The sequence below is a fragment of the Misgurnus anguillicaudatus genome, chromosome 3 (genome assembly GCF_027580225.2).
Source record: "Misgurnus anguillicaudatus chromosome 3, ASM2758022v2, whole genome shotgun sequence".
Taxonomy (NCBI): domain Eukaryota; kingdom Metazoa; phylum Chordata; class Actinopteri; order Cypriniformes; family Cobitidae; genus Misgurnus; species Misgurnus anguillicaudatus.
Window position 1 is genome coordinate 43,990,145 of NC_073339.2, and position 14,256 is coordinate 44,004,400.

Genomic DNA, 14,256 nt, shown 5'->3' on the forward strand with positions numbered 1-14,256 from the left:
CACAATGAAACACATAGCAGCATTGTGAAGCAGTGTGACCTTCTTGTAAGGCATTTAGCTTCTCGCTGTTGCCCCCTAGTGTTACTCGTAATATATAAAAAAAGATAAGTATAAAGTAAAAAAGATAAGTATAAAGTAGATGGCCACCAGTAATAAAATATTAAACCATTAAATCTATATTATTCACACATTATACACAACTCATTAAAATATAAAAATGTTACTAGTTATTATTAAGGATAATCATTGCCTACAGCAGAGTTCATAAAATATCACTGTTGACTATATTCATAAAATTTATGAAAATGTAAAGAGAAACGGTAATTTCATCGATTTACCAGCAGGTGCCATTGAAATGAATGGGCTTCAGTGCTGCATTTGTAACTATGCGTCACTCCATGACACGCTGTTACTTCTGCATTCCATTCTTACAACGGACGTCTATGTGAGTGTCGTAACTCTATTATTATACGACTCTGATATAGACATTAAAGTAATATTTAGTTCTTTCTAATTTGATTAGTTCAAACCTAAAGGCCAAAGTATTGTCCAATTTTACGCATTCGCAAGGTTCAGGGTACAGTGCGCGTGTCGCAATTGTTGTCAACAAAAGAGTACAAGCGAGTATGTGCACTGCCAGATTTTGTAGTCGATTAAAATACATTTGGTGAATAGAGCACTGAAAAACAAAGTTTTTATGTGGAGCGACTGTTTATGGTGCGCTGTTTGAAATTCGCCCTCCATGTGTGTATGCGCGCACGTGCGTGCGTTTAAGTGCACTTAAAAGTTTATACACGGAGAGATGCATTTCCAAAAGCAATCGAACATAAAATCTTTCTGTTCTTGACAGGGGACATACAAACAAAATGATCTCCACAGTATTCTTTTTCTAATAAAAACATTTTTTATGTCTTAATAGATTAGACAGAAACCAGTCCGTGCTTATCTTAAAGAGACAGTAACCTCAATTAACCTACTGTGTCATTAATGTTAATCAAACAACCCAAGACAAAGAGAAAATCACTTCTGAAGCTCTAGACCTTACTTAATGTGCAACTTTGTTATTTTTTATAAATGTTTGTAATTTCTTTATTTGTTTTTATTTGATTTCCCACCATTTTTTTGCTGATCCGAAAAGTGATCTGATCTGTGCCTCAAAAAGCGTAATGTGATCCAAACCGTGAGTTTTGTGATCCATCACACCCCTACCTGCAGAAGAATATAGTATGTAGCCTAGGAGATGCGTTGCATTTTGTCGTAGTGCGCATGCTTGTATACATAAAACTACTTTTCAGGGCTGTGTGTTCGGCCGTGCACGTACGTTCCTTTACACGTAAAAACTGACTATACTCAAATTTAATAATGAGATATGGAGCATCAAAGTTTAATTTCACATTGATTTCAATCTTTGGCATGACCTTACTCAGTCAGTATGAAATATATCAAGGTTATATTTTCACAAATGTTCTTTACAAATCACAAAACAACTGACTTGATCTGCATTTTTAGAGGCAGGGTGTCACATATTTCAATTTTCTGTAATCAATGATATCCAGCCACGTCCTCTGTCGTTGTTTTATATTAATTTGCTTTCACTCCATCTCTCTTCGTCTCTTGCACTGTATCCCCTCTCTCTTCCTGTAGACGTGTTCGCGTGTGAAATTAAAGTGCAGGGCTGTCTAATCTCTGTGAGAATGCATTTATCAGTGTGCAGGCCTGTTCAGACGTCTTCACTGAAATCCAGAGCTTTAACTGAGCGCCAGTCAGAATACAGAACCTGATTAGGCTCGTAATTGTTAACAGGTCCCAAAGTTGCCCGTATAGTAAGTGTAGGATATTTTATTGCCCAGATTTTTTTTAATGATGTGATCAAAGCTTTTGTGTCATATGACCTGAATGGCCATACTGTCAGTACTGTTGGTGCTAGCATGCATTCATACTCGACCACTGCATTAGACGGTGCGTTGCACTGCTGTGCATTTGCATTAGTTTGAACCGCTCAACTTTAACGCATCATCAGCGTTCTTCGTTGGCCTTGTCGTCACTTGAAATTGTCTGCTTGTTAAAAAAACATATCTTTTGGTGTCTTTGTCTCTAAAAATCTATCTAAAGCACCTATGCTGTTGTTGAGATGCAAACATACCAGATTAGATGCTAAAGCATACAGCAACAGAGTAAAGCCAGTGAAGTTTAGCAGGTTACCATAAAAACTTCTGAAACGCGCAAGAATTCCATTTGCGGTGGGGTTCTGGTTCACAGGTTCGTATTAAACGCACACTTAATGTTTTTGCTGTCCATCTGTCTGCAGGTACAGAGGGCCTGGGTTTCACCGTGGTAACCAGAGACTCGTCTCTTCATGGTCCGGGACCCATTCTGGTCAAGAGCATTTTACCCCGCGGAGCAGCCATTAAAGACGGCAGACTCAAATCAGGAGACCGTATCCTGGAGGTATGACATATTTACTGCAACGGTGCAGAGCTCTAACAGGGACATGCAAGGTCAGAGCTTATAGTATGTTAAATTGGAGGAGTACTCTACTTTCATAAAAATACCTTATAATTTACTCACCCCCAAGTCATCAAAGATGTCTTTCTTTGTTCAGTTGAGAAGAAATTAAGATTTTTTTAGGAAAGCATTCCAGGATTTTTCTTCATATAGTGGACTTCACCAGTTTACAGTTACAACACAGCTTCAAATGGCTCTAAATGATCCTAACTGAGGCATAAGGGTCTTATCTAGCAAAATGCAAAAAAAAGCACTTTCAAACCACAAATTCTCATCTTAAACTAGCCATAAGGTACATAATACCTTATGTATTATGCAATCACATCAAAAGTTCACACATGACATGCAAAACTAGTGGTGCGCAGGGCACAAACTAATGCGGGGTTAATTGTAACACAGACCGTTTACATTGTTGCACAGGGTTGAACGATTTGTTTTTCCAGTATTTTTTTCACACTGCCAAAAGACGATCTCCCACAAAATGTATGGAAATGTAAAATGCTTTTTTTCAAAGAGTTATTAATGAACGAGGGTTTTGGTGGCATGTAAGTAAATTTTTTCATCAAAACCAATGTTATGTTATGTCATCTTCAACAGTGTCTTGTTGACTAAAACATAGCATCGTTTTGAAATGTCTGCAGCTCTTAGCAACTTTTTTGGTGGGCTTGAAAATATTTTCACCCAGCGGGGTTAATTGTAACGCTGTGTTACAACTAACCCCTCAGCACTTACGATATAAAAACGCTAACGGTAGCGTAATTCTTGCTGTTGTTTTAAATAGTCTATATAATCACTAATGATTGCTGGCTGCCAACAAAATAAAGGTGCCTGTCCTATCAAAATTTGTGTCAAAATTGGTTTTTGTTCATATCTTTAATATTGATTGAATAAGGTCACGTCAAAGATTGAAATATTAATGAAATGAATGGCTAAAATCAGACTTTGATTTTCATGATCTCAGAATTTGATTTTGAGACTTTAGTATGTTTTTTACAGGGTCACATATAAAAATGTTTTGTTTTTTGTCATAATTGTGCTGCTTTTTTCACATATTTAGACATTTGTATCCATGTATAATTGAACTGTGGTTAGATGAGGGATGCAAAGTGTAGACACCTGTCTATTATAAGCCTCTTTCACACAGTAATTCTGGTTAATTACCATGAATTTACCAGAATGAATTTACCAGTAAATACAAAAATGTGCTGTTCACACATGCAGTGACGTTCCGTCTTTTTACCAGTAAGACATCATTCACACATCAGTATCAAAATACCGGTAAACTCGGAGAGAAAGCGGAAGTTACCTGTGGCGCGCGGCCGGCGAGCTCCGTCCGTGTCGTATTTGTAAACGGCGGGTTATGACTTAATATCCACGGTCCGTATTTTGTTGTTTTCACATCTGTGGCAAACGGTCGCGAAGTTGCTCGTGACCAAACAACATTGCGTTAGGCGGCGTCAAACGGAACCTGCGCGTTTGCACATTAGGCTTCACAGATGGTGTGCTAAGGACGTCGGCAATTTGGCAATTAGATGGTAAGCTGTTTTAAACAACTTTGGTGAAGAAATGTGGATGTTAACTTCAGGTGTGCTCGACTTTTAAGCAACATGTGTGTGGAAACGTCCGTAAACAGTCTGGGGGAAACCCCGTCACCTGTATAAAAAACTTTCTGATTGGCCCGCCCGATCTGTCAGCGCGGTCTGACGTCATCTAAATGCCGGTAATGCTATATTTTTCGTTCACACACAGCGCTTACCGGTAAATTACCGTTAATCTTACAACCTGTCTTACTGGTAAATTGGGAGCACTGATTTACCGGAAAGGTTCTGTTCACACATGACATGTTAACTGCAATTTACCAGTAAATTACCAGTAAAGACTGTATGTGTGAAAGGGACTATAGACAGATATATAAACAAGACAAAGCTGGGTATTGGCAAGCTGGGTATTGGCAAGCGCCTCACGATACGATACGTATCACAATACATGGGTCATGATACAATGTATCACGATACGTTACGCTCCGCGTTGCGATACATTGCACTGCTTTTTCTTTTTTATTAAAAATGTGAAAAATAGAGGTGATATGTGCTACTGCAAGACAAGAAGTTGTCACTTAAAAAATGTATTTTTTTTGTGCGAAATTGACAATCGTTTAGCTAGATTAAGACCCTTATGCCTCGGTTGGGATCGTTTAGAGCCATTTGAAGCTGCGTTAAAACTGCAATTTTAAATTGCATTGAAACTGTAAACTGTTGAGGAATATGGAGAAAAATTCTGGAATGTTTTCCTAAAAAAAAAATCTTCTCAACTGAACAAAGAAAGACATACAGTAAACATCTTGGATGACATGGGGTTAAATTATTGGGATGTTTTTTATGAATTTTCTTTTTTCTATGAAAGTGGAATATTCCTTTAAGGTTTTCTGAAAGTAATGCCTTATGCTTTTGCTTTTGTTGAAAATACAATTTGAAGATATTGTCTCTGAAGGCATAATTGGGCTAATTGGTCATAGTCTTACACCGTCATGCTTCGGACTAAGCCGTGCGATGGAATGAATACTCACAGTTTTCAATCTAAATCCTGTGTCCTTTGGTCGGCAAAGTGTAAAATCGAAATTCGTGTTTTTGGGGTAAGGAAACAGCTTTCCTTTGCTGTCTCTAGGTGAACGGAGTGGATGTAACTGGACGCACACAGGAAGAATTGGTTGCTATGTTAAGGAGCACCAAACTGGGAGAAACCGTGTCTCTGATAGTTGGAAGACAAGAGGAGTCCTTGCCCAGAGAAATGGTAAGATTTCTGACAATACAGTTCAGACATTATAGTGCTAAACATTGGCCCATCAACCCATCCAGCACTATTTATGCTACAGAAATAAAATCTCAAATTGCTGTTTTTTTATCGGAACTGAATGTCTGTTTTGTCCTGCTGGATAATAAATGTGAAAAAAAAACATTTACTTGAGATTTATCTACGGGCTGAATCCGCACTGGAGCTGCTAACTTCGGCGTGGATCTAGCCCAGAGTCGTCTGCTATATGTGTAGAGACCTGAATATCATAGAGATTTTTTTGATTGGACCTGCAAGCAAACCAGAGTAACTTTTCAGTTTTCCTAAACACTTTTAACCCCTTTTATCGCCCAAATGACCTCATAAACACTGCCAATCTCCACCTCTGGTTGAGTTTTGTCGATTCAGCACATGACAGGAAGTCGCGCACACGACCCAGCGGTTTGACAGGAAGCCTCGGGTCACTACCGGTCATCCCCTCTTCCAGATGTTAGCATGGGGGCGCATGATCGTTGACCCCCTTTCAAAGCATCTCTGTTCTTCCTCTAAAAATCAACCCCCCTGTAGATACCCATCAATAAGTAAAACTGCAGTTGTGACACCCCATATATCTCTCATCACAGGACGGGAGAGCACATCCCTCCATTGTGTCTCTGTCTATCCTCAGTTCATTTACAATACAGTGTCCGCTCATCAAAGGCTTTGGCTTGAGACAGGTCACAAATAAGCAGCTCCTACAGTCTGGTCAAAGACGGAATATGTTTATATATTTGACCTGGGCTGTATTACCACGGAAATGGTAGAGATTTTGCTTAATTATTCATATTGTGGTATACTGTGGGGTTTAATATTGAAACAGAAAGTGGTAGTCTGCTGTGCAAACCACACTGGAAATGCTGGTTAATTTAAATAACAATTAATAGGGCGACAGTATGGCAACATTAGTTAACAACTTTAAAGCTCACATAACACACATTGTCTATGGCTAGAAACTGGCATAATAATCAAGGACTTTGCTGCCGAAACATGGCAGCAATGATATTACGGAGCGCCCGAAAATAGTCCCCTTGGTAACTTTCAATAGCAGAGGACTATTTTTGGGCGCTGCGTAATATCATTGCGCCATGGTACGGCAAAAAAGTCCTTGATTATTACGCCAGAATGAACGTATAGTTCATAGCCATATCTGCCTAGAAAATCGCAACTTTTAATTTTCCGTCGGTCTTAGTACATGATGTAACTACAGAAGAGTCTAGTTTTAAATAGAAAATATCGAAACTCTTTGGTTATTTTTTAGCGCGATGCTAACGCCAAAATGAACGTATAGTTCATAGCCATATCTGCCTAGAAAATCACAACTTTTAATTTTCCGTCGGTCTTAGTACATGATGTAACTACAGAAGAGTCTAGTTTTAAATAGAAAAAATATCGAAACTCTTTGGTTATTTTTTAGCGCGATGCTAACGCCAAAATGAACGTATAGTTCATAGCCATATCTGCCTAGAAAATCGCAACTTTTAATTTTCCGTCGGTCTTAGTACATGCTGTAACTACAGAAGAGTCTAGTTTTAAATAGGAAAAATATCGAAACTCTTTGGTTATTTTTTAGCGCGATGCTAATGGTCTAATCAGATTCAATGGATTATGCTAAGCTATGCTAAAAGTTGTAGCGCCAGACCCGGAAATTGGCCGAATGGATTCCAAAACTTTAAAAATAAATGTTTTAATCTAGGGGAGCTGAAAATTAGCATATTTTCCAAAAAGTGGAGTGCCCTTTTAATGGACACTGACGAACATAAATGAACAATGAATATAACATAAGAAAATCAATAAAGGCTACAAAAATATATTGTTTATTGTTAGTTTGTTAATTCATGCATTTAGTAATTTTAGCCTTTGAAACGTTATTGTAAGGTGTTACACAATTATTTTGTCTATATTAATAATTAAATATAAAAATAATTTTGAATTTGTGGTTTATTCATGGATTAAGCTTCATTGTACTTTTGTAAAATCTTTGCTTTTCCCAGATCTTTTCAAAATGAGCATCTGTATGTCATTGACAGAGACTGTTATTGGCTCATTAATTCTCGTTGGGCACAAAAAGAAGCAATAAAGAGCTCCTCCACAGCATCTATTCATCGAGAAAAAACTCATCCATTTTTCCTCTCTATTCAGATTCAAAGTAGGTTAGCTCTGCCACTGCTTAGCTGGGTACATTTCAGCAGAAATGCGATGGCAGGCAAAAAGAAAAATGACACACTCAGGAGAAATATTTTTATTTCTGGCGGATAGAAGAGTATGAAAAGATATAATGACGGGTCTCACCATCTGCCTCTTTCGAGGGCGGGCTTGTGTGTGTGCGTATTTTTTATTTTTTTACCATGAACGCATCCAAAACTAAAATAACCTCTATAAATACCTACTTTCATATTGGATTACATCCTTACCCACCCACTGTCAGAAAAAATAAAAGCTACTGACTTAATTCTAGGGATGCACCGATACCACTTTTTCCATCTCCGATCCGATTCCGATACCCGAATTCTGAGTATCGGCCGATTCCGATACCTGCCGATCCGATACTACTGTATTTTTCTTGAGCAATTTAAATTACACACAGACACACACACAGGCACACACACGCACACACACGCACACACACACACACACACACACACACACACACACACACACACACACACACACTATATAAATGTCTAAATCTAGCATAATATAATTATATTATATATAATTATACTTTTAAATTAAAAACCAATAATTTAAAATGATTTACAAGTTACAAGAACATTAGTAATTATTAACCATGGCAGTGTTTAGGAGAAAATAAAATAGGCACGTTTGATCAAATAAGTATGCTAAATATATTTTCCTTAATTGCGCAAAATGTCACAGTTAAAAAGCTTTAGTGTGCAGATGGTTATTTTGGGAATTATGCACTTAACCGGACCTTTTATGCACATTTCGGGTGCAGAATTGATGCGCCTAAATCATATTGAGTGCGCATTCTGCGCAATACTGTGCAGCATTGATGCTCTAGAAGCGTCCTCACACTCGCATGGGAATCCTCGCTCCGCAATGGAAAGCTAAGTTCATAACTATTAAAACACAAAAAGATTTGATGCATCGTGTGCTCAGCACATACTGAATGCATCCATCCAACAACTTACTGAGACTTTATAAAATCAGATCTTTAAAACAGCCGACAGTTATTGAGGGTTTGTGTGTTGAATGACGCGTCTCATCCGTCCGCTTCACCTGTGAATCCTCAGCACATAGTGAATTGCATCCATCCAACAGCTTACTGAAACTTTATGAAATCAGATCTTTAATAAAGCCTAACGTTACAGTTATTGTGTGTGTTATTGTGCGTGCGCCTGTGTTGAATGACGCGTTTTTATCCGTCCGCTTCTCATCAGTAACTCAGTTTGCAAGTAGGCTAAGTTACAGTGTTTCTGTGAACATGAATATTTTTAAATGTGCGTTTGTTCCTTCACATGAAGCTATTGAGTGTAAGATGACTTTGATTATAGTGCATAAAAACGTTTATAGTGCTTTTATAATACTTTGACGTTTTAATCGCTTGTCAGTGACAACCATGGGTAATGCGCAGTATCGGAATTGGATCGGTCCTGTTAGTCCGATATCCGATCCAGCAAAAAATGCCGGATCGGCCCCGATACCGATCCAGAATATCGGATCGGTGCATCCCTACTTACCGTAAAACTTCAAATAATAGCCGAGTCCCAAATAGACGCCTGTCTCTTTTAGACGCCTGGTGTGACGACAGGTTTGGGTAAATAAACGCCTGTCTCAAATAAAGGCCTGGTCTGTTTTTTAGTTTCGGGTTGTATTTAATCTTCTAAAACCCGTCAGATAGTCTGTTTAAGACAGTTCTATGGTGCAGATTGAACACGCTAAAGTTTTTTTGCTTACCGGTAGATGTCACGTGACAGACGCAGTCGTTGCTTTACTCATCACTATGACAACATAACAAGCTTCGTCGCCAGAATTGAGGTGATGATGACAGTAGCGAAGTGGCAATCGAGGGAGTCAGTACTTTTCTCGGTGGGCCGGTAGTGTTTTGGGGCCGCTGATAATAGACGGGCTTTCAGTCTTTTGTCATGCATGCACTCCCGCCACACATTGTATTTCTCACGCGGAAACACTATTTATCATATTTAATATGCTGCAGCGCCTAAAATGTATCTGGCCGCACTGCTCTCTCTCTCTCTATCAAGCCCGTCTTCCCTAGAGTTCTAGTCGAGCGAGCCAATACAAAAAAAGAAAGAGGCTACACAACAGCCAATCAGAAAATAGCACTGTTGTATCTGGGTAAGATTTCACGCAACAACCAATAAAAAAAACATATCCTTGTTTGCTTTATTTATACTGCCAATAATTTAAGACTGTTGTTATTACGCGAACTAATTTGTTAAACACATTCAAATTAAAAATAAAACGTAATATATGTGGTAACCTCCTGCTTGTCATGCTGGAACAATTAAATTAAAAGCCTGTCTCTTATAGACGCCTGTCTCTATTAGACGCCTGGTGTGATGATAGGTTTGGGAAAATAAAAGCCCGGGCTATTATTTGAAGTTTTACGGTAATTCCCAAATGCAGATTTGGCTAATGATCAACCATTTGCAAAAATAAAGTGCAACAGATCTTTAGACGGGAAATTTCCATCCTGTTTGCGACTGTGTCCATGTGGACGTGGTCAAAAGTAACTTGGTTGTTGACAGAATTAAGGTCTTGTTTTTCTGACTTGAACCCTTTGGGATTCAGTTATGGTGCTGATGTGTTGGAGACTAGATATCCTGCATGTACACAAAGGGCATGACAAAATGTCTGACTGGAAAATCCTGCTCCAGCCAGTTTTGAGCTGGCTATGGATTGTTTTAGATGGTCCAGAATGGTTTATGATGGGTAGATGATTCATGTTGGACAAAAGTTTTTTTCTTCAAAAGTTTACTTATTGCCTTTAGCACACTAACGTTGGGAATTTACTACATAGTTTACTTTTGTTATTTGCAAACTATTTCACAACCATGCAGTAGTTGGTTCCGGTAAATGTGAAAGTCGGCACACCTCTGATCTACTGGTCGTCCTTCAACGTGATGCCCAGCTGATGCCTGACCAACGATCACCGACAGAACCCGCTTTATCTCCGCTTAATATATATATATATCTCAAGGGTTTTTTCCTCCTAGGACTTTTTTTATTTCCCTGGCTAAAAAGCCCGGGGTTTTTTTCACCTAGGGGGTTTTTCAACCCGGGGAGGCAGCCTTCTTGGGCTTTACTTAGCACCATCTTCTACGTTACATAAGTAATACGCTTGCTTATAATGTTGATTCATAGTCGCAGCAAAAATGGCTATTAGAAAGTAATGCTGCATACGCACCAAAAGCGAAGCATCGTGTTCCTCGCTTTAAATTACTTGCGGTATTTAACTTCGCATCATGCAATAGTTGAATATTTTCAACTTGCATGGAATATGCGTTTGAGGCGAATAGCGCTTGTTTGCATCCCAATTTGCTTCATTTGCACCGTCCTGTGCAAATTTGCATTTATTTGCGTCTTTGCAATGACTTTGTGTGTAATCAATCGACTCACACAAACAGTTAAATTAGCTTCTGATGTGTACGCAGCGGCAGCATTATGCTGCGTTCAGACCAGCCGCGGTAAAGGCGTCAAGCGCGAGTGATGTCAATGTTAAGACGCGTTGATCTGGGTCTGGAGGTCTCACGGCACGAATGAGGAGTTAAGCGCAGCACGGTAGATGCGATTCCACCTCATTTGCGCATCTACTTTGCACGAATGGCGCAAATTGAGTGAGTTGAGCGTTGCTGTGGCAAACGCGCAAGTTGAAAAAATGTAACTTTGGGGGAAAAACGCACCGCGTTAAACAATCAGGAGTTTGCTCTTGTAGTAACGTGATTACAGGACGCGAGCGGAGTGGCAGAAGCCTCCCATGACACGAATTTCCCCATAAATGTCTCGATGACTAGAATTTCACGTGCTGCTTTTACGCACGAATGAAGCGAGTAAACTCAAACTATTCAAGCGGCAAACTAGGCATGGTAAACGTGATTTTGACATCTCAAAGGCGCCTGGTGTGAACCCACGGTTAGGCTGCAAGATAGTAACTAACAAAATATTGCAAATGTGATGATCTACGATACCTGAATGATTTTAATACTTAAAAATGTATGCATAATGAAGGTTTAAGGTTGATGCTAATAGCTGAGCAAAAAACAGTGTCACATTTTCTTTTCTCAAAAAAGAATGTGAAAGAAGTGTTTGGTTTTTAAATATATTGTAATTTTAAATTGGTTTTACAATTTTAAAGAAACATAATGCGTCGCATATCATATTGTTTAGTACACATCACATTTTTCTCTCACAATTGCCCAATCCTATTAGTAAATAAAATATTGCATTTTAATAATTTGAACAAATTGTGCATACATGTTTTTAGCACACTTAAAACATAAATATTAAAAAAATATTAAAAAATACCATAAATTATAAGAGTTTTATAAGTCTGTTCATAAGCTAATACTGCGGATTTTAACGCTCACATACCCCACCTTTCAGTCCGGATGAAGGGGTCACACAGCACATTGCACACAGGATGAGGGGTGTGATCAGTGAGCTTGTAAGGTCTTTAGATGTCCTTGAGTCCTTGACTTAATAATAATTCTCTATTCTCACACACAGGATGTGTTTTACTATGTCATGACCTATTTTATTATTTTTATTTGGGTCACGGTTGCTTCTTTCCGAAACATATGCTGTGAGTGTGATTTAGGGTTGCTGTTTAAAGCAGGCATCACTATTACTATTGCTCATACTGCAATAGATAAAAAGATAAGATTAGATGTAAAGATGTTTAATTACTTTTCTAAATTTTCATACTAAGGATTTTTAAACCTGGAAATAGGACAAGTTTGGTTCCGAAACGCGGTAAATGCCATTTAAGAAAAAATTAGTTACCGCCAAAATCAGTATTGTATCATGTCAGTATTTAATAGAAATTCTTAATTTTATGCAAAATACAATATCCGCCATGTTATTCTGTCATCTTTTCTCCCTTTTTCCTAAAACGCAATAAACGCCACTCCTCCTTTTTTGCAGAATGCAATAAATCTGCTTAACCAATCACAACGCACCATTCCACGCATTGTAAACAACAATGGCGATGTGTTGAATACACAAAATTGTACTTTGTGTTCAACAAACAAACAAAAACAAAATAATACTTAGATGGTATTGATAAACCTGTGGTAGTTTTCTGTGACGGGAAAGAAACAAAATCCATCAACATCTAATAATTTACGCGAGAGGCACTTGGGAGACGGAAAAATGTCGGCTGTTGCTTGTTCTCACACGATAGCATTAAGCTTCTGTCATGCTAACACATTTACCCCAGGGGATCTTACGAAAAACTTGACATTATATTATGCGAAGCCATCGAAAATCGAGCAGGACCAAAACATTTTACAGCTGATCGCTGTCAAATAAGTTGAGCGACGACGTCCCAAGAATGACAGCATCAGTGATAGTGTGCTTAATATGACAAGTGTTTTGATTAATGCCATTAATGTTTATTTAATCAGTGTATACCACTAGTAAACTAAATGAATATAGCATGACAAAGATGAATGCACATTTATATTTTGATTCAACAGATTTATACCATTTTGAAAAAAATAAATGTGTCATGCATTTATTGCATTTTGTGGAAAAGATAATCAGTTTTTATAATAAATCAAATTATGGATTTGAATTTTTTATGTTTTTTAACCTAAAGATGCTATGTGAAAGTTTGTAACAGAAAATAGTGTTTTTTATATTGTCACTTTTTGGTATAGAAAAAATGTTTTTACCAAAATTAGTCAAAATGGATTTATTGCGTTTTGGAACCAAACTCTTCACATATAAATATATTTTTATATTACCCCCTAGAAATGTGGTTAACTGCTCATATCATCTTGGCAAATGCATAGCAACACTGACATTGTGACGGAAGGTTAAGTACATTTAAAAGTGCCTCTTTAGGGTTGCCTTTGTACTTTAATTCCCTCATAGATTGGCCTATCGAGGGCCACCAACCTTTTTTGGCAGCTTTTTCTGATGCTTTGGTTTAAACAATCTGTCACATTGTATGAAACGTGTGTATTTGCCTTCAGGAGGTCCTCATGCGAGATCTACCGCTCAAGTGTTGATGGGACCACCAGAGCAGCCCATCTCCCTCCTCATGTGCAGAGACATCAGTTAATGCGATATTCTCACAGGGACCAAAGTTTGACCTCACTCACAGACAGACGCTTTATTGTGCGGTAAAAGTCTGATTTGTTGGATGCCCCGGGCCGTGTGTGACACATTGTCATCCGCAGTGTCCAATCCAGAGCTCAATAAAAGGTTTCTGAGGAAAGAACCAGAAGCTTTACACCATTGGCCTTTTATTTTTCGTGTTTTTTATTTTATTTAAGGGTCAGATTGTGAAGGGACAGAGTTTTGGGTGTTTTTGGTTGTTAGTCAAGCTCAAAAATCAGGTCTATACCGGGCTGGCCATGCTGGGAGATTATATCCCTTTCCTTTTGCATGCATCAAAACTTTCACTATCTGACAGCTAATCTGTTTTTCTCCTCGGCACTTGATTTGACGGATGGTGAGATTAAAGAGCTTTTCAGTGGGCTTTAAATACCCTAGTCCTCTATAGGGATGTATGCTTAAGCAGTAAGACAGATATACAGTACAGCACAGTGTAGAAGAGGTGAAGATTTCTAGTAGCATTTTATTTTTTACTTTTAATGGTAAAACTGCCCACCATTTTCCATATTTGATCCTCTCCAGGTTGTCCCGCAGCACTTTGCAGTTCGGGCGGCCCGCCTAAGGTGGGAAACCCTACCGCCTTAACTATGTCAAAAA

General features: G+C 38.4%; 1 protein-coding gene across 2 annotated transcripts in view; it reads left to right on the forward strand.

Annotated features, from left to right (window-relative positions):
- The window catches only part of pard3ba (par-3 family cell polarity regulator beta a), a 190,150-nt gene that overhangs the window by 74,607 nt on the left and 101,287 nt on the right, over positions 1 to 14,256 (forward strand). For both annotated transcript variants that reach the window (XM_073866239.1, XM_073866240.1), the window contains exons 9-10: positions 2,309 to 2,448; positions 5,170 to 5,295. In XM_073866239.1, coding sequence (XP_073722340.1) covers positions 2,309 to 2,448; positions 5,170 to 5,295 — 266 coding nt within the window. The remainder of the gene's footprint in view (positions 1 to 2,308; positions 2,449 to 5,169; positions 5,296 to 14,256) is intronic.